Below are 20610 nucleotides of genomic sequence, written 5' to 3' on the forward strand. Positions count from 1 at the left end.
ACCCCATCATTTTTCATACAGGTCATCAAAATCTATGTTACTTCTTCTTAAGCCCATTTACAAAATGATATTGTTCCACTTCAAGTCCTTCGCTGTTTAGAACATAATATCTTACAGCAAACATGATTAAAAGGCCCAGTATGACACTTTCATTCCAATTTTGTAGACTTTATTGAAAGGTGTAAGAACATTATTACAGAATGCATGAATTTGGTCTCTAATTTGTCTTGTTTGGCTGGTTGATTATGTATCTCTTAAATGGATCACATTTACACTTGCAATAAAATACATGTTCACTTGCCCCATCACCAACTTATTTCTACAGAACGTATAGTCAAAAAGTGTTATGCCCCATCATAAATCAAACGTATCATAAAATCAAAACAGCTCGAAAAATAAAGTCACTTCCGTTAAAAGAGAAACATTTACAAATGGAACATGTGGATAGGCCTTGTCTGGCTTATGGCCATGCAATTAAACAAGTTAGTGTGAGCAAAGTTATAACATGTCACACAATTACTGTATCTTATACCACCAAAACGTACACATATGTGCAGCTACACTACACATTCAAACAAAATAATGATGTTTTTCCAGTTTACAGAAATATCTTTTAAATGTGATTGTTTTGGTGGCTTCACTTAGGGGAAAATCAAACAAATTTATGTTTTATTTGTAGAATAATATAAATTCAGATCTTAATTTAACATCGCACAACAATCTAATCCTTTCCAGAAACGTTCATGGTGTTCCATTGATTCTATTATACCTGTAAGACTGAGATACGTCTATCACACAGTGGCAATATTACATTTTATAATTCAACAAAATTACAGCACAACTTTTAAAAAGCCAAACCATGGCAATATTATATTATATAATTCAACAAAATTACAGCACAACTTTTAAAAAGCCAAACCATGGATTAAATGAAAGTAAAACGGTTTAAAGGAAATCACCAAATAATATTTCTGACAGCAGATTTCTTTTATATATGGATTATGTGTTTACAGTGTGTGTGTGTGCTTGTGTGTGAGAAAGGTGTATGTGTGAGACTGATGTGTGTGTAAGTATACGTATGTGTTCGTTCTTGGGAAGTTCAATGTTTGTTGTTTCCATTTAGTTCCTGTCCTCTTCAGCTCCTTCCTAAAACACATGAGAGAGAGAGGGGTTACACACATAAACCCATTCCAAACAGTAGCAGTGTGTTCCAGTGTGGTAGTGGTTGTTTCTCTAGTTTGCTCATTAATATGAGGACACCTGAAGTGACTTACTCTGATGTTACAGAAGTGCAGAGAGGTCTCTCAAGTCTTCTGGACAACTTTCCCAGAGTTGTCAGAGTCAGTGTCGGAAGCTAAAACAGAAATGAAAGCAATGTAAGAAAAATAGACTGATTGAAAGATATAATGAGTTTAGGTTCATTTACAAGTTCCTAATGCATGGTTCAGGGTAAATAAAACCTTCCATATAAACTAAGTAGCTACATCAATTGACATCTAAGTTTGAACCAGTATCAGAATCTACAAGGAAAAGAGACTCAACCACATCCTTAAATGGACACAGTCAAACACAAAACAAAAAATCTGTGAACTTTTTTAGAATAGCGAACAACATGAAGGTCCCCACTTACTGCTGGTTGGAAGAAAGCCTGAAACAGAGATAAACGTGATGTTATTATTGACTCTGATTTGTTGGAATATTACAAGAGAACATGTTTGAGAGTATTCTGAATCCTGTATTCCTACTGCAGACATCACATACAACCTAAGTGACAACGTGACTCTTTATTTACATGAATCAGATCAAACATACTTCTACCATCACTAACTACACTGTACAATACTATTGCTTGTAAACAAGTACTATGACTACTACTTCTAAACTACTAACTATATCACAGCTGATAATATCTAAGATGACAGTGTATCCTACATATGACAATAGAAAGAGGTCTTTCTCTCCTCACACCTTTCTTGTTCTTGTTTTTCTTCTTCCAAATGACGACCCCAACAACAACAGCAACAACGGCCAGGAGAGCTACAGCTACTCCAATGATGAGGGCTGAACCATTGGTGTTTGGGTCATTTGCACATGTAATCATCAGAACAGAGCATTCAGACTACAGTGCTAGATGGTACATGTCTATCTCAAATGAACTCCAAGCAGCATCCCTCAATGTTAATAAAAGGTCAGGAGGTCAATGAGAACATGCAGTCAGAAAGGTAGTGTTACTAAGCAGGTAAGTGAATTTAAATTAGGAATATTGGGCACATTCAGTAGGAGGGTTGGGTATAGGGTATATTTGAATCCATCTCCCTCTTACCCCTGTTGGTCTCAGTCAGAACCTTGATGAAGTCCTCATTGATACCAGTGACCTGAACCACACACTGATACTTGTTGTTCTTCCATTCCTCAGGCGTCACTGTGAGGTGGACGCTTTTCTGGAAGGTTCCATCATCGTTGTGGAGAGTCTCTCCATTCTCCACATCTTCATGCTGATCTTGTCCGTCTTTCTGCCAGAACACCATGACTCCACTGGGGTAGAAACCTGTAGCGTGGCAGGTCACTGGAGAGGAGGGGGTCTTCTGGAGCAGAGACACTAAGGGAGGGACTGGAGAGAGAGAAGGGGGAAAAGGAGGGAGTGTAGTGTAGTGTTGAGAGGGGGAATAGACAGACGCACACAGATAGAGATGGGAGAGAAAATGACAGAGAGGGTAGCAGTAGAGAGAAAAAGACAGAGAGGGTAGCAGTAGAGAGAAAAAGACAGAGAGGGTAGCAGTAGAGAGACAGTTAAATGATAAAGACAATACTATTGTCATTCAAAACAACAATTTCATGTCTCTTAAAAACAATTGATTTTGAAATGATTCCTGATAATGAAATATCACATAATTCCTGTGTAAGTCGAGCTATGTCATGTGTCTCTGTACCTGTCCTCTGCAGAGTGCTCTTCCCATAGTCCACATACTTCTTCAGCCACTCAATGCAGGTCTGGGTGAGGTAGTGTTTCTTCTGCTCATTGTTAGCTATGTTTCTGTCCAACTTGTGTTTGCTGATGACTGCCTGTGGTGTTGGGGCGATCCATGTCTTGGTCTTCAGGTCAAATGCTACGAAATCCTCTCCATCATATCCATACTGCTTAAACCCCTCTGTGACTCCAGTGTCCTCATCCCACTCACAGCCGTACATCTTCTGAATAATATGCACACCTGAGAGAGAAGGAAAGAAAGAGAGATATGATCAACACAGTTAATCATTCTGTTCTCCAGATTCAGTCTGCCAGTGGGATCTCTATCATCATGTATTAGTTGTTCAACCAGACTGGAATAAAACAGAGAGATCCAGCTCAGACCTCTACAGTGTGGTGATGATGTCACACCTTCACCACAGAGACAGAGAGTTGATGAGGAGACTCAGAGAGTGTGGATCTATTCTACACCAGCTGATGTTGGCTTGGTTCTATCTACTGTGTTGAAGATACACATTGTGTTCAGTACAGTAGTGTTATTCTAACAAATGGATGTTGTGTAACACTGTCGTTTTCAGTGAGGTGTTTAAATGAATAAAACACTGTTGATAAATGAACTGTCCTCTAGTGATGATGTCAGAGATAAATAGAGGAAGTGAGAGAGGATCCACTGTCCAGTCAGGAACAACAGGAGAGAGAGATGGAGAGACTAACATGAGGAAGATTATCTCTCAATAATGTGAGCCTACTGGAGCTGTGTGTGTGTGGTCCCCAGATCCTGAGGGTGACAGGTGAGTGTGTAGAGAGTAGGGCTGTCCCTGACTATAGAAAATCTTGGTCGACTGAGGGAGTCTTCTGGAGCAGAGATTGTTCCTTCAAACAATCGATTGGTTGAAATGCCAAAACGCGTAGTCATTTAGCAGACGCTCTTATCCAGAGCGACTTACAGGAGCAATTAGGGTTAAGGGCCTTGCTCAAGGGCACATCGACAGATTTTTCACCTAGTCGGCTCGGGGATTAGAACCAGCGACCTTTCGGTTACTGGCACAACTCTCCTACCCACTAAGCTACCTGCCGCCCTTGGGGATGTGAGTCTACTGGAGCTGTGTGTGATCCCCAGATCCTGAGGGTGACAGGTGAGTGTGTAGAGAGTAGGGCTGTCCCTGACAAAAAAAATATTGGTCGACTGAGAGTAGTCTGTTCCTTCAACCAATCGATTGGTCGAAAGGTCAAAACGTGTATTTTTCCAAATATAGACACATCCTATGTGTTTGAACTGTGCTTGTCTGAGGCTTTAAACTCACTGTTTGATGAAATAATGAAGACAAACAAATGACTCAAGAGGGAGTCAGATGGCCACGCTGTGTTAATAAAATGGCAGTGAGTGCCTGTGACTGGCGCACGTTGTCTCTCTCTCCTCCCTGCTGCACTGAACAGGCACCACAACACAGCAAGTGTTTATCACACTGTCCGTGGTGCTGAAGCTGCAACATAATTACAGCCATTTGGATATACATTTATATATAAATTATAAGTGTACCAGAGTCTGTTCTAACGAAGAAAAACAAAGTATATAAATTATATACACTGAACAAAAATATAAATGCAACATGTAAAGTGTTGGCCCCATGTTTCATGCTCTGAAATAAAAGCTTTTTTCTGTCAAATTTCTGCACAAATGTGTTTACATCCCTGTTTGTGAGCATTTCTGCTTTGCCAAGATAATCCATCCAACTGACAGGTGTGGCATATCAAGAAGCTGATTAACCAGCATGATCATTACATACTTGTACCTTGCGCTGCGGACAATAAAAGACCACTCTACAAATGCAGTTTTGTCACGCAACACAATGCCAGTTTTAAGGGAGCGTGCAAATGGCATGCTGACTGCAGGAATATCCAACAGAGCTATTTGCCAGAGAATGTAATGTTCATTACTCTACCATAAGCTGCCTCCAAGGTCATTTTAGAGTATTTGGCAGTATGTCCAACTGGCCTCACAACCGCAGACCACGTGTATGGTGTCGTGAGGGCGAGCGGTGTTCTGATGTCAACGTTTTGAACAGAGTGCCCCATGGTGGCGGTGGGGTTATGGCATGGGCAGGCATAAGCTATGGACAAGGAACACAATTGCATTTTATCGATGGAAATTTGAATGCACAGAGATACCGTGACGAGATCCTGAGGCCCATTGTCGTGCCATTCATCCGCGCCATCACCTCATGTTTCAACATGATAATGACGGCCCCATGTCGCAAGGATGCTCTGGATTGACGTGTACAACAGCATGTTCCAGTTCCCGCCAATATCTAGTAACTTCGCACAGCCATTGAAGAGGAGTGGGACAACATTCCACAGGCCAAACTCAACAACCTGATCATGAGGCAAATGGTGGTCACAGCAGATGCTGACTGGTTTTCTGATCCACACCCCTACCTTTTTTAAAAAGGTATCTGTGACCAACAGATGCAAATCTTTATTCCCAGTCATCTGAAATCCATTGATTAAGGCCTAATTAATGTATTTAAATTGTGACTCAGTAAAATCTTTGAAATTGTTAAAAGTTGCGTTTATATTTTTGTTCAGTATATAAAGACGTTATTACAGCAAAGGCTAAAAACAGTTGCATGCATTTGCGAATTGCGGTTCATTTATTGTTTAGGCTAATTATTCAAAGCTCCCTTTGGCATTTTGTTTAAAAACTAAAACGGCTTGATTGCATTTCAAAGCATGAATGTGACTCGTCTGTGTGATGACACTAACAAATGATTGATTGATACAGTAGCCTATTTATTGAAATATAAGCCTAAGTAAGTTACGGTATTAACACAGCTAAACAGGACGTGCCCTTAGGCCTACAGCTTGATGGTGGTTATACAAGACTGCTATACTAAGCCTACTAATGATAATGATCATAATAATAATGGCTCAAACAAATTGTCTCCAACAGTGAAATGGGCTACTTCTATATGAATTAATGAGAAGGTGGAACACACCTCAATTCAAACCGTTGTTAGAAAATAAAACTTGGAAATTGACCAGTTGAAAAATAGCCTATAGATAATTAGCAGGCAGCATGCCTTGGTTCGAGGGAAACGCGGGTTAACGCCTTGATCACACCAACAGCGTCATTGCATCAATGCTGCATAACATTTTGTGCAGCTACGCAACTATACTGAATGCAGGTATCTACACACGTGTTGCAGACGGTCACATGAGGTTGTTAGATACATGGAGGAGAGTTTGTGTGAGAGAGTGTGAGTGTGTTTGTGAGAGAGGGTGAGTGTGTATGTGAGAGAGGGTGAGTGTGTATGTGAGAGAGTGTGAGTGTGTATGTGAGAGAGTGTGTGAGTGTGCATGTGAGAGAGTGTGTGTGTGTGTGTGTGAGATAAATAGTAATAGAAATGATGGTAGATACTACCCCTGATCATTTGGTTAGATAACCTTGTGTGTGTGTCTTTGTGTACAGTAGGTGACATGTCCATGATAGCTATCTAATAATTATAGTTATGCTAGGTGGTGCTTTGGCTTATCATGTTCATGTCTATGTAGAAGAAGACTGTAGGAGGAAGTGGAGAGGACTCAGGGACAGGTATCAGAGAGAGAGAAGGGCAGAGAAAGAGAAGAAGAGGTCTGGGCCAGCAGCTTCAGGCCAGCAGCCTTGGTGCTCGCCACATTCTTTCTTTTTGGATCCATTTATTGTGCCTAGGGCAATGAGTGGCAATTTTACAGCCAGACCCTCTACGTCATCTATAAATGCGACCACCGCCTCCACCGGTGCATCAAGACCCCCTACGTCATCTATAAATGCGACCACCGCCGCCACCGGTGCATCAAGACCCTCTACGTCATCTATAAATGCGACCACCGCCTCCACCAGTGCAGTGAGACCCTCACATCATCTACAAGTGCGACCACCGCCACCACCGTGCAACGAGACCCTCCACGACGTCCCACGTCATCCCACAAGTATGACCACCACCGGTGCGGCCATGGAAGATGCTGAAATGGAGGAAGCACCGCTGGGTCTGGGACCCGGTGAGATTATTATGCCCCTGACGGAAGTGACCACTGATGACCTCGTTGAACAGGATGTGGCCGTGGAGACAAATGGGGAGAGAAACGAAGAGGAACATCGTCACACCAGGCGTCATCGGAGGTACCAGCCCCCAGATCCACTCAACTCATTTCAGCAGAGGCTCCTCCGAGCCGTCGAGAGGGATGCAGCCCAACCTGATGCTCACAGGGAGGAGGATGAAGAGACCCTCGTTGCCATGCCAACCCTGAAGAGGCTGCCTCAGCCAAGAAAAGCAGCAGTCAAGGTTCAAATTCATCAGCTGCTTTTCGAAGCCGAGTTCAAGGGTACGTTTTTTTCCCCACAACACAGGTAGTGTTATAAGTATTGCGACAGTTAAGTAAAGTAGATCATTTTTGCAGTATACTCATGTAGGCTAATTGGTATTTCAGATCAATGGATTAATATGAGGAAAATGTATAGCTGTTGTTTCTGGATTAGAAAATACCCTGAAACAACAGTTTGCTGTCTAAATATTTGCCTGTCATATTCATCCTTTGATCTGAAATACAATTTCCATGAGTAAACAGCAAGTATTACCAACTTTACCACACTGTTCCAATATTTATGCCACTAACTACACTATACAAGCAGTATTTAGTTAACATAAATCTCACCTTCTATGGTGTTATATTATGTAATGAGATGTAGATGGAGTCAAATTAGCCGACCAGCTCACAGGAAGGACAGGAAGAGGAGAGGAGTTGTTGTTTTGACCTCCCTCATTGTACCTTTCCTTTCACACGTGTCAATTCCATTTAAATTCAGTCAATTCATAAAGTCAATTGTTACAACATTTTAGGATAGCATTCATTATTAGTGTTACATAGATTTCTGAATTGACTGAATTGAAACTCACACACCGGAGAATTCACAGATGCTCATTGGTCTCTTACAAAACTAAAGGCGAATGTATTTCTTTCATTTAAAACCACCTGAAAACCATGGTGTTGAAACTTTTTGTGAAGTTATGTTCCATGGACTGGTCCATGACGTCCACGGACCATTAGTTTGTTTAGCAGTGTTATTGCTACACATTATTTTCTTTTTTTCAGAGACCGAGACTCTGCTCTTCTCCTCGAGGCACCTCCCATTTCCATTGCCCCGCCCTTTTATCTCCCTCTGCCTGAGGAGGCTGTCGAGATGAACGGTGGTGGCTAACCATAGGGATGGAGCAGAGGCAGATAGAGGGGAGAAGGCTGGCAGACTGGTGAGGGGGTGGGCTGACTGTCTGTATTACTCTCTCTCTCTCCATGGGAGAATCTAAACTGTATGTCCTTGTCTCACGTCCTCTCTCCTCCTCAAAGCCCATTGGAGGAGGAGGTCAGAGAGAGGGAATGTCAGGTTCCTTCACGCTGACCTTCTTCTCCAATGGGTTTTGAGCGAGAGGTGAGGAGAGAGGACGCGAGGAATCAATGAAATGCAATGGAGATTTTCCAACTGTCCTTATTCTGCTTACTATGTCCTTGTTAGTAGGCTTTTTGAGTATAAAATTAATGGAATTCATAAGGTAAATAGTTACTCAATACTTAGGACAGCATTCATTATTAGTCGTACATAGATTGCATGAAAATGTACTGAATTGAAACTCACACACCGGAGAATTCAGATGCTCTTGTTCTTTTACAACCGACGAAAGGTGAAATGTGTGTTTACCTGTATTGTGGCTACACATCCACTTTTAGTTTTGTCAGACACACACACCTCTCCTCCACTCCTCTCTGCACCTCAGATCTCCACTGCCCTGCCGTCTCTCTCTTCATGGCCATGTCTGAAGTCCCCCTACTACCTCCAGGCTTTATGAGTAGTCCCTGTCTCTGTCTGCAGTTGTGACAACAATACATGATCTTGTTGTTCTCTTACAGATTACAGGTGATTTGTGTGTTTAGCTACACATTCATTTTAGTATTTTTAGACGCACATACATGCACAAACACACACCTCTTTCAATACTTGTTTTAATTTTTGTAAACATTTTATAACACACCTACCTGTCATGTTCTTTCCCATTTTTTCATAGTCAGTTTCATTTGTTTATTAGTATCTCATTTAGACCTAATCTCCTTATTTCCTCCCTACACCTTTGCAGATCTAAGCAGTGGTGGAAAAAGTACCCAATTGTCATACTTGAGTAAAAGTAAAGATACCATAATAGAAAAAGACTCAAGTAAAAGTGAAAGTCACCCAGTAAAATACTACCTGAGTAAAAGTCTAAAAGTATTTGGTTTTAAATATACTTAAGTATCAAAAGTAAATGTAATTGCTAAAATATACTTAAGTATCAAAAGTAAAAGTATAAATCATTTCAATAATTCCTTAACTTACGCGAACCATGTTTTTTTAATTTACGCATAGCCGTGGGCACAATCAGACATAATTTACAAACAAAGCATGTGTGTTTAGTGAGTCCGCAGAGGCAGTAGGGATGACAAGGGATGTTCTCTTGAAATGCGTGAATTGGACCATTTTAAGGTCCGGCTAAGCATAAAAAATGTAACGAGTACTTTTGGGTGTGAGAGAAAATGTATGGAGTAAAAAGTACATGATTTTCTTTAGGAATGTAGTGAAGTTAAAATACTGATACCAACCAAAAATAATTTTTTTACTTAAGTATTTTACACCACTGGATCTAAGACAAGATGAAAGTAAAAACCAATTATCTTCCTAATTAGTTTTTTTTCCAACTGCATGTTGTCAGACCAGTGAAGATGGTGGAAAACGCGGTACTATTTGTATGGACCGTAGGTTAGCCTTTCCCATTGTTATCATACGAATGTAAAATGTAACTGTACACTGTGTGTGCACAATTATTAGGCAAGTTGTATGTTTGAGGATTAATTGTATTATTGAACAACTACAGTGCTCTCGGTCAATCCAAAATGTTAATAAACCTCAAACCTGAATATTTAAGAAAGTAAAAGTGAGGTTTTGGCTTTCTTTGGAGAATATCTATGTGTGCACAATTATTGGGCAACTATTAGTGTGCAGAATTATTATGCAACTAAATGAAAAAAACGAAAAGTTCCCCATCTCACTTGTTTATTTTCATTTGTTAAAGTGAGAATAATAAACAAACAACTCAAAATTTACAAATAAACATTCCTGACATTTCAAAAAAATATCAGTGACCAATATAGCCACCCTTCTTTTCAATAACAGTCATAAGCCTTCCATCCATGGAGTCTGTCAGTTTTTTGATCTGTTGACAATCAACTTTTTGTGTAGCAGCAACCACAGCCTCCCAGACACTGGTCAGAGAGGGGTACTGTTTTCCTTCACCGTAAATCGACCGTTTAAGAAGTTCTCAATAGGGTTTAGGTCAGGTGAGGAAGGGGGCCATCTCATTATTCTTTAATCTTTAAGACCTTTACTGGCTAGCCACACAGTGGAGTACTTCGATGCATGCGATGGAGCATTGTCCTGCATAAAAATCATGGTCTTCTTGAAAGATGCAGACTTTTTCCTGTACCACAGCTTGAAGAAAGTGTCTTCTAAAAACTGGCAGTAGGTTTGGGAGTTGAGTTTGAGTCCATCTTCAACCCGAAAAGGTCCATCTAGCTCATCTTTAATATAATACCAGCCCATACCAGTACCCCACCTCCACCTTGCTGGCGTCTGAGTCGAAGTGGAGCTCCGTGCCCGTTACTGATCCAGCCACGGGCCCATCCATCTGGTCTGTCAAGAGTCACTCTCATCTCATCAGTCTATAAAACCTTTGAAAAATCTGTCTTCAGATATTTCTTGGCCCAGTCTTGACGTTTCAACTTATGTGTCTTGTTCAGTGGTGGTCGGGTTTTAGCCTTCCTTACCTTGGCCATGTCTCTGAGCACTGAACACCTTGTACTTCTGGGCACTCCAGGTAGGTTGCAGTTCTGGAATATGACAGCACTGGAGGATAATGGGTTCCTGGTAGCTTCACATTTGATTCTTCTCAAATCTTTGGCAGTTAATTTGCGTTTTTTTTCTCAACACGGTTCTTGCGACCCTGTTGACATTATTTGCAACAAAACGTTTGATGGTTCTGTGATCACGCCCCCATATCTTAGCAATTTCAAGAGTGCTGCATCCCTCTGAAATACTTTTTACATTTTTTACTTTTCAGAGTCAGTTAAATCTATTTTTTTGGCCCATTTTGCCTGAGGAAAAGAAGCTGCCTAATAATTATACACACCTTGATATAGGGTGTTGATCTCCTTAGGCCACACCCTCCCTCATTACACAAATACACATCACCTGATATGCTTAAATCCAATAAGCATTCCAGTTTATACAGCTTGGAGTTGGGAAATATGCATAATAATGATGATATGGTCAAAACACTGACTTGCCTAATAATTGTGCACACAGTGTATGTCGTATAACCTTAATTAGAGCTCCTGCTCACCTGATGTACCATGCCAGGTGTGTATAATACTGATGCAGTGACCCGATCCTGCAGGTTCATGCTCTACAACATTCACAGAGTACGACCCAACCTTACACAGAAAGCGGCACAGGTCCTAATCCAGGCACTTGTCATCTCCCGTCTGGATTACTGCAACTCGCTGTTGGCTGGGCTCCCTGCCTGTGCCATTAAACCCCTACAACTTATCCAGAACGCTGCAGCCCGTCTGGTGTTCAATCTTCCCAAATTCTCTCACCCCGCTCCTCTGCACACTCCACTGGCTTCCAGTTGAAGCTTGTATCTACTAAAAAACCATGGTGCTTGCCTACGGAGCTGTGAGGGGAACAGCACCTCCTTACCTTCAGGCTCTGATCAGACCCTACACCCAAACGAGGGCACTACGTTCATCCACCTCTGGCCTGCTAGCCCCCCTACCTCTACGGAAGCACAGTTCCTGCTCAGCCCAGTCAAAGCTATTCACTGCTCTGGCACCCCAATAGTGGAACAAGCTCCCCCACGACGCCAGGACAGCGGAGTCACTGACCACCTTCCGGAGACACTTGAAACCCTACCTCTTTAAGGAATACCTGGAATAGTATAACAGTAATCCTTCTACCCCCCCTCCCCCACCCCCCATTAAAAAAACAAAAAACAAAACAAAGGGGGTGGTTGTCCCACTGGCTATCCTAAGTTGAATGCACCAATTTGTAAGTCGCTCTGGATAAGAGCGTCTGCTAAATGACTTAAATGTAAATGTAATGTTAATGGGACTCCCCCTGCCTGCTTTCCCGGGACTTCAACCATCCCTGGACCCACACAGACCTGCGCTCGGTGTGGGCTGGTCCCGGTCCAACAGCGCGATCAAGACCACCTTCCTCAACATTGGTCTCATTGTTGAAAGTGCCTACTCTCTACTATCTTGACTATTTATTATTGCAATTCCTCCAATACTATGCATTTTGGAGAGAAATAATATTTTAGGCTGGCACAAATACATTTGTAGATGTCATCGAATAAATAATAATAATATGCCATTTAGCAGACGCTTTTATCCAAAGCGACTTACAGTCATGTGTGCGTACGTTTTACGTATGGGTGGTCCCGGGATCGAACCCACTACCCTGGCGTTACAAGCGCCATGCTCTACCAATTGAGCTACAGAGGACCACAAAAATATGTATGCTACTTGGCAAATGTATTAATAAAACATTCAAATAAATTATTTTTTATTATGTAAACTGACTATATTTTTTACTGGATATGTGTGCAACAAAAAGTTCAACATTCACCTTTTGCTACTTTCTGTCAAGTCTATGCATACAATTTTATGCATACGTGAACGCACTGCAACTGCCTCTGCAATGCAATGCTGCAAGGCAAACGCAGCATTCCATTGGAAATGAATGTACTTCTAATGTACCCAAAATGCAATGACGCTGTAGGTGTGATCGAGGCATAACTGTCCTGTTGCTTAACAATCACGTTTCGGAACAGTGAGTGCATTCTGACTTCACGCACAAATAAAACCTCACAATGGGGTGACCGTTAGAGATATTTGGAACTCACACCTGAAAAGGTTAAGCGCAATGTTTAATGAAATAATTAAGACAAACAAATGACTCAAGAGGGAGTCAGATGGCCACACTGTGTTAATAAAATGGCAGTGAGTGCCTGTGACTGGCACATGTTGTCTCTCTCTCCTCCCTGCTGCAGCGAACAGGCACCACAACACAGCAAGTGTTTATCACACTGTCCTTCGTGCTGAAGCTGCAACATAATTACAGACATTTAGTTTCTTACTTGTTTCTCTGACTGAAAGGTTGTTACCGAAATCCCTCATTTGTTTAGGAAAAATATTCCCTATACCCTCAACTCTTGCTCTCTTTACGTGAAACAGGTATGCATCGCATGGACGTGACCAATAGGGCCTGACCTATAGCCTATCATAAGGCTGGTGATATGGACTAAAAATCATATCTCGATTCACGATATATATATATATCAATATTTTTGATATCTCTAAATATGCGTTGTTGTACAATTAAAGGTCAAATACACTGTATTTCAAACAGTCAGCAATAATCTAATGAATGCAGGGCATGTGAAGTTGTACCTAGGCTAAATATAATCCTTTCACAACCATAAGACTCACTAATAATTTAATTATTTCATCAAAATAGTTTAACCTGCTTTTTTTTGCAATAATCACTGATCTGGCTCAAGACTGTCTATGAAAATGCCCTTTTTGTTACAAATTGACCTAGAACCATGCATAATGAACATTCACTAATAATGACTAACTTCTTGTAGCAGGCATTAGGCCTTAGAAAATTAACACCGGTCTCATCAAATGTCTCTCAAGCCCATGTGCTAGTGATTAGCCAGCTAATCTTTATATTTGAAGTTTAGCCAACTTGGATATTTTGCTAGCTAACAAGGTTGAACAGTTAAATTGTTATGAACACACCCTTCTGTGTCTGTCTCCAACTGTTGGAAAAACATGTTAGCCTGTCCACTTTGTTCAGATGTTGAAATCAAGTGGTCTACCTTATTTCTCAGAATGTTGCCAATTCCTTGTACAATTGTGTTTTATGCTTATTGCACATTTATAAAACACAGACTAGACAGCTAGTATAACAGTCTTTGGATAAAATGCTGCTAGCAGTACACCAATGCTGCGCGCGACAAACTGAGCATTCACTTTCCAGAATCAATGTTCATTGATACTCTCGTTTTAGTATTGTCTGCTCTGCGCGCAATTTGAGTAGTTGAGACATTAAAAGGGTATCGTTAGAAAAGTGAACTTCTCCTCTATTACAGTAAAATAATGTCTTCATGTGTTTGTGTCCATATGACCGATTCTGTTGGAGAAAACCTCAAATGCAAATAGCGAGTTGAAGCCGCTTGTCAGAGAGGAAGATGTGATCTCTTAACCTTGTTGGCGTGAGAGGCAGGGGGAGGGGCTTGGTGTGTGTAAACCATAGAGTTAGAGGCGAAGCGAGAGGTTTCACTTTCGCTAAAATCTGTCAAAAAAAAGCCCAATGAGTTTCTATGGTCTAATTTTGGACCTAAGCTTGTCGCCTGCCTTCCCGCCTTTGGGACAACGACTCCCATTGTTAGGGCGGAAAGATGTGCATCTCTTCATTATATACTGATCTCTGGTGTTAATGGGGAGGTGCACAGCACAGAAGGAGCGAAAGAGACCAAAAATACAACACGAGAACAAGCGGACAAACGCTCATAAAAACAAAAAATAACAAAACAGTGTAAACAGAGAGTCTGTTCTCACTATTTATATATAAAGCCTTTATTACAGCAAAGACTAAAAACAGCTGCATGCATTCGTGAATTACGGTTTATTTATTGTTTAGGCTAATTATTCAAAGCTCCCTTTGTTATTTTGTTTTCAAACTAAAATGCTTGATTGCATTTCAAAGCATGAATGACTCGTCTGTGTGATGACAGGAACAAATGATTGATTGATTGATACAGTAGCCTATATATTGAAATAGGCCTAAGTAAGTTACGATATAAAGAATAAACAGGACGCGCTCTTAGCCCTACAGCTCAATCAATGGTGGTTATACAAGGCTACTACTATACGAAGCCTACTAATGATAATGACATTACTTATTATTATAATGATGATCATAATAATAATTGTAATAACAACAATAAGAAGGAGATCAAGTAAAAGGAGGATATAGGAACAAGAGCTGTGTGCATATTGTATGCCAAACAGGTGCTGTTAAATTACAATATTACTTTTCTGCCCGTTTGGAACAGTTTAAACAACACTAAATAAATTATAAGTAATACCAGAGAGTCTGTTCTAATGGAGGAAAAAAAAAAGCCTTTTTTTAAAGCATAGCAAATATTAAAAACAGTCGAATTTGTGAAATGTCTTTATCTGACATTTTGCGGTTTCTTGAGGCTTGGTGCTCACGGAATCAGTAGGCTATTAAACAAACACTCAAACAGGCAACAGAAGCAGGATCGGTCTTATTTCTGTAGATATATTGATGATTTATAAAGTCAGACACATTTAACAGTTAGGCTATTGATTATAGACCTAATGAAGTTAGGGTTTCCTCTCTCCTCAATTTTCTTAGACAATTAAGGCAAGGACTGTTTCCTCGTCTCCGCACTCCTCTGCATGGTTCTCAACACCCATATGCTGGTTAACTTTGCTATTATGGATATAGCAACATATAGGGAAAGGCGCCAATTCAACGGCGCACTGAAGATTATGTTTCAGAACCGCGGAAAGCGACCGCTATCCAACGCGGGAGAAAGCGCATTTGTTATAAAATAATACTATATTAGTGTTGCACCATTATTCTTAGATAATATAAACATATACAATTTTAGTAGCACGTGTCTTTGATGGACTGTGCCATCCCCCAATGGATTAGTCTATTGAGATAGGAGCCAATCAGACAGACGGCTTGTGCACCATGGAAAAAACAAAACAATTTGCAACTGCTCGACTAAAGAAATCTCGGTTGACCAACAGCCTATCAACCAAACAATCGACCAGTCGACCCATTGGGGTCAGCCCTAGTAGAGAGTTCCCCTGAGAGGCCTGATCAGCTCCAGCAGCAGAGCCCACAGGGAGTCACTGGGAGCTTTGGTCCATTAGAGCAGAGAAGACCAAAGACACATCATCATCATCATCATCATGTTCTGCTGCTCTACTTCTCTCTACTGTCCCATCAGATCAGAGAGACACTCAGAGAGTCTGAGGAGACTACAGCTCTACTGTGGGGGACAGAGGAGGAGCACACAGCTGGACAGTGTGGACAACACACACACACACACATTCATGCACACACATTCTAGACCAAAATGATATTGTGTTAAGTTAAACTATGCCCCCCTTGCTTATGAACCAAATGTCCACTTGATGTGATCCACATCATATGCTTCTACCAATATCATGTTTATATGATCACATCACATTTGGCATTGCCAGTTATATGATGAGATTACATCTGACCTTCCAATTTCCTTTATAAATGAACAGGGTACAGAATCTGATGGAGGAATTTAATTTAAGACAACACAGAATCATCTTGATTCTGATGAACCATTCTGAAAAATACCCCTGGAATGAGCTTGGCCGAATTGGCCATTTACACCAAAAAGATGTTAACTCTATGCATATTTGATATTGAACTACATAAGGATGGTGAATCACTCACCTCCAGTCTGATTGAAGCGCAGCTTAATATTATCAATGCCGGCTTTGAAGGTCTGCTCGTCAGCAATGGAGATCTGAGTCTGTCTCTCCCAGTAGTCAGACCCCTCAGTCTTGGCCATCCAGTCCTGTCTGGGAGTTTCTCTGCGGATGACGCTGTCATAGTACGAGATGGGCTCTGCATTCACCAACCCAACAGTCACAAACTCAGGGAAGTCTGGTATTCCTGAGGTCGCAGTGTACACATAACGCAGTGAATGCGTAGCTGCAAAGTAGACAAATATTTTTGAATTATTTGAATGCCATAATTTAACTCCACAGCAGTAAAATTGGATACCTTGAAAAAAAGAAATTCCTCATTCCTTGGTGTTTTTTCAATCACTGAAAGTATAAATCCTGACATTATTAGAGCCGAGAATAAACCTTGACCTAGATACACTGAGGTCTTATATAGACATTTATTATCGCTCTTATGGAATTATATGATATGGGCAAATAGTGTGGCTCAACAAAATAAACATCCTTCTAATGTCTTGCTTAGATGAATCCAGTAAATCCATCCATTACTGTACCAGCAGGTGTGATCTTTGTATTGTACTGCCACCTAATGGATATTACTGGGAATATGCTAACCTTTTTGCATTGAATACAAGCCAAATTAATGACAAGTCAAATTAATTTGCTTTGATAGATCTTCACCTTCATCACAACAATAAAATAAGCTCAAATGATTGGAATTGGTGTACACGTGCCCAAGCCATGATTAAGGCTTTTGTACAAAGTGATTTAATTCCAGTGAACACTTAATATCTACCAACCCACTATTATCAAAGGTGTGCCAACTGATATAAAGTCATAACTAGTTTCCAGCCAGAACAGGGAGAACCATGTTACTAGGAAAGCAGTTTGTTCATTAGTTTATTAACAATGCTATAGTATAGAACTAGAAAATCATATAGCCTAAACGCACAACTAAATTCCAACACTATTCAACAAAGAAGCCTATAGCGAAACAAACATCATTTTGGTAGACCCAACCAACAGTGATTATGGAAATTGTGATTTTCATATTGCAAAACTCCTAAAAGGACACTTTGGACATTAGTAATAACCATAATGACATAAGCCCATCAATAATCTTTTTTTAAAAACATATTATGCTGTAGCAGCCTATTTATTGGAAAACATGCTTTCTACAACTGAGTGAGTGCAGCATGACTTGATTTTATGCAGTTTACTCCAATGTAAATGCTCTAGTCTCTACTGCCTGCCATCTCCTCAGCGTGCCTATCCTACCTCATTGTGTATATACGCTACATAACCAAAAGTATATGGACACCTGCTTGTCGAACATCTCATTCCAGAATCATGGGCATTTATATGGAGTTGGTCCCCCCTTTGCTGCTATAACAGCCTCCACTCTTCTGGGAAGGCTTTCCACTAGATGTTGGAACATTGCTGCGGGGACTTGCTTCCATTCAGCCACAAGAGCATTAGTGAGGTCGGGCACTGATGTTGGGCGATTAGGCCTGGCTCGCAGTCAGCGTTCCAATTCATCCCAAAGGTGTTCGAAGGAGTTGAGGTCAGGGCTCTGTGCAGGCCAGTCAAGTTCTTCCACACCGATCTCAACAAACCCTTTCTGTATGGACCTCGCTTTGTGCACGGGGGCACTGTCATGTTGAAACAGGAAAGGGCCTTCCCCAAACTGTTGCCACAAAGTTGGAAGCACAGACTCGTCTATAATGTCATTGTATGATGTAGCGTTAAGATTTACCTTCACTGGAACTAAGGGGCCTAGCCCGAACCATGAAAAACAGCCCCAGACCATTATTAATCCTTCACCAAACTTTACAGTTGGCACTATGCATTGGGGCAGGTAGCGTTCTACTGGCAGCCGCCAAAACCAGATTTGTCCGTCGGACTACCAGATGGTGAAGCGTGATTCATCACTCCAGAGAAAGCGTTTCCATTGCTCCAGAGTCCAATGGCGGCGAAGTTTTACACCACTCCAGCTGACGCTCGGCATTGCGCATGGTGATCTTAGGCTTGTGTGCGGCGCCATGGAAACTCATTTTATGAAGCTCCCGATTAACAGTTCTTGTGCGGAAGTTGCTTCCAGCGGCAGTTTGGAACTCGGTAGTGAGTGTTGCAACCGAAGACAGATTATTTTTAGCGCTTCAGCACTCACCGGTTCTGTTCTGTGAACTTGTGTGGCCTACTACTTTGCAGCTGAGCCGTTGTTGCTCCTAGATGTTTCCACTTCACAATAACAGCACTTACAGTTGACCGGGGCAGCTCTAACAGGGCAGAAATTTGACAAACTGACTTGTTGGAAAGGTGGCATCCTATGACAGTGCCACGTTGAAAGTCACTGAGCTCTTCAGTAAGGCCATTCAACTGCCAATGTTTGTCAATGGAGATTGCATGGCTGTGTGCTCGATTCTATACACCTGTCAGCAACGGGTGTGGCAGAAATAACCGAATCCACTCATTTGAAGGGGTGTCCACATACTTTTGTAGATATAGTGTATGTAATAACATGGCCAGATGTCCTACTGCGAAAAATGTGCACAAATTGTAATCATAATTTCCTCTGTCATTGATTTTGAAGAAAAAACTTGCAGACTTTGTGAAAGTTCATAGGCCTAAATATAAGCATAAATAAATACATAGCTGAAATAAACGGGGAGAGCCTAAATGTTTTCTTAAATCTAAAATAACTTTATACTGACCAGCAGATGCACAATGAAGAATGCCTATTCCCAGAACCAGAAGGATAAAACCTTTCATGTTGAAGTTGGTCTGTCAATTCCACTGAGGTATAATAACACGGTAAATTCCGGTCAATTCCCGATTTGTTCTCTCTGACAATCTCTCCACAGATAAAAATATTTGATCTCTCCCTCTTCACGAGTCAAACTCAAATGACCAGAGAAAACGTTTCGCACCAATACATAAAGAGCATGAAAATGTGTTTTGAGCCAATGAGAATTTAGCTCGCTCAAGCATCAGTAAAATCTGGGTGGAACCAAAAAGCAAAGGTTTACTTTCACGAAACTGAAAGTAAGTTGTATGTGTTTTGTCAATCAACCATATGCCCAAAACAGTGCTCTACTTGGGCCTGGACCATATAAATTATATGTATATTAACTTTGATGGCTTAGTCATTGCGAAAGTCTTTATATCTCCCGAGAGTGCATTCAGGTTCAAATATAGTGCGAAACTAAAGGCATATAAATGACCAACGTCAATTGTATTAATGTTAATTATTTGTATCAATTTCTATGTCGTTGCAAATTTATAACAAAAAAAAAAAAAATAAAAAAACGTATTTACATAAGTATTCAGACCATTTGCTATGAGATTCGAAATTGAGCTCAAGTGCATCCTGTTTCCAATGATCATCCTTGAGATGTTTCTACAACTTGCTTGGAGTCCACCTGTGGTAAATTCAATTGATTGGACATGATTTGGAAAGGCACACACCTATCTATACAGGTCCCACAGTTGACAGTGCATGTCAGAGCAAAAACCAAGCCATGAGGTCGAAGGAATTGTCTGTAGACCTCCGAGACAGGATTGTGTCGAGGCACAGATCTGGGGAAGGATACCCAAAAATGTCTGCAGAATTGAAGGTTCCTAAGAACACAGTGGCCTCCATCATTCTTAAATGGAAGACATTTGGAACCACCGGACCCTTCCTAGAGCTGGCAGCCTGGCCAAACTGAGCAATCGGAGGAGAAGGGCCTTGGTCAGGGAGGTGACCAAGAACCCAATGGTCACTCTGATAGAGCTCCAGTTCCTCTGTGGAGAAGGGAGAACCTTCCAGAAGGACAACCATCTCTGTAGCACTCCACCAATCAGGTAGAGTGGCTAGACGGAAGCCAATCCTCAGTAAAAGGCACATGACAGCCCGCTTGGAGTTTGCCAAAAGGCACCTAAAGGACTCTCTGACCATGAGAAACAAGATTCTCTGGTCTGAT

At 41.1% G+C, this 20610-nt stretch overlaps 1 protein-coding gene across 1 annotated transcript; it reads right to left on the reverse strand.

Moving 5' to 3' along the window:
- Window positions 1–152: 152 nt before the first annotated feature.
- LOC121571574 (major histocompatibility complex class I-related gene protein) lies at window positions 153–19549 on the reverse strand. Its single transcript, XM_041883110.2, has 8 exons — window positions 19360–19549; window positions 16632–16892; window positions 2931–3209; window positions 2324–2611; window positions 1969–2061; window positions 1631–1648; window positions 1275–1354; window positions 153–1146 (listed from the first exon to the last, which is right to left on the reverse strand). The coding sequence occupies exons 1-7, from the start codon at window positions 19415–19417 to the stop codon at window positions 1305–1307; spliced, it is 1047 nt and encodes a 348-aa protein (XP_041739044.2). The 5' UTR covers window positions 19418–19549; the 3' UTR covers window positions 153–1146; window positions 1275–1304.
- Between the last annotated feature and the right edge of the window lie 1061 nt (window positions 19550–20610).

Source organism: Coregonus clupeaformis, chromosome 35 (genome assembly GCF_020615455.1).
Source record: "Coregonus clupeaformis isolate EN_2021a chromosome 35, ASM2061545v1, whole genome shotgun sequence".
NCBI classification, from domain to species: domain Eukaryota; kingdom Metazoa; phylum Chordata; class Actinopteri; order Salmoniformes; family Salmonidae; genus Coregonus; species Coregonus clupeaformis.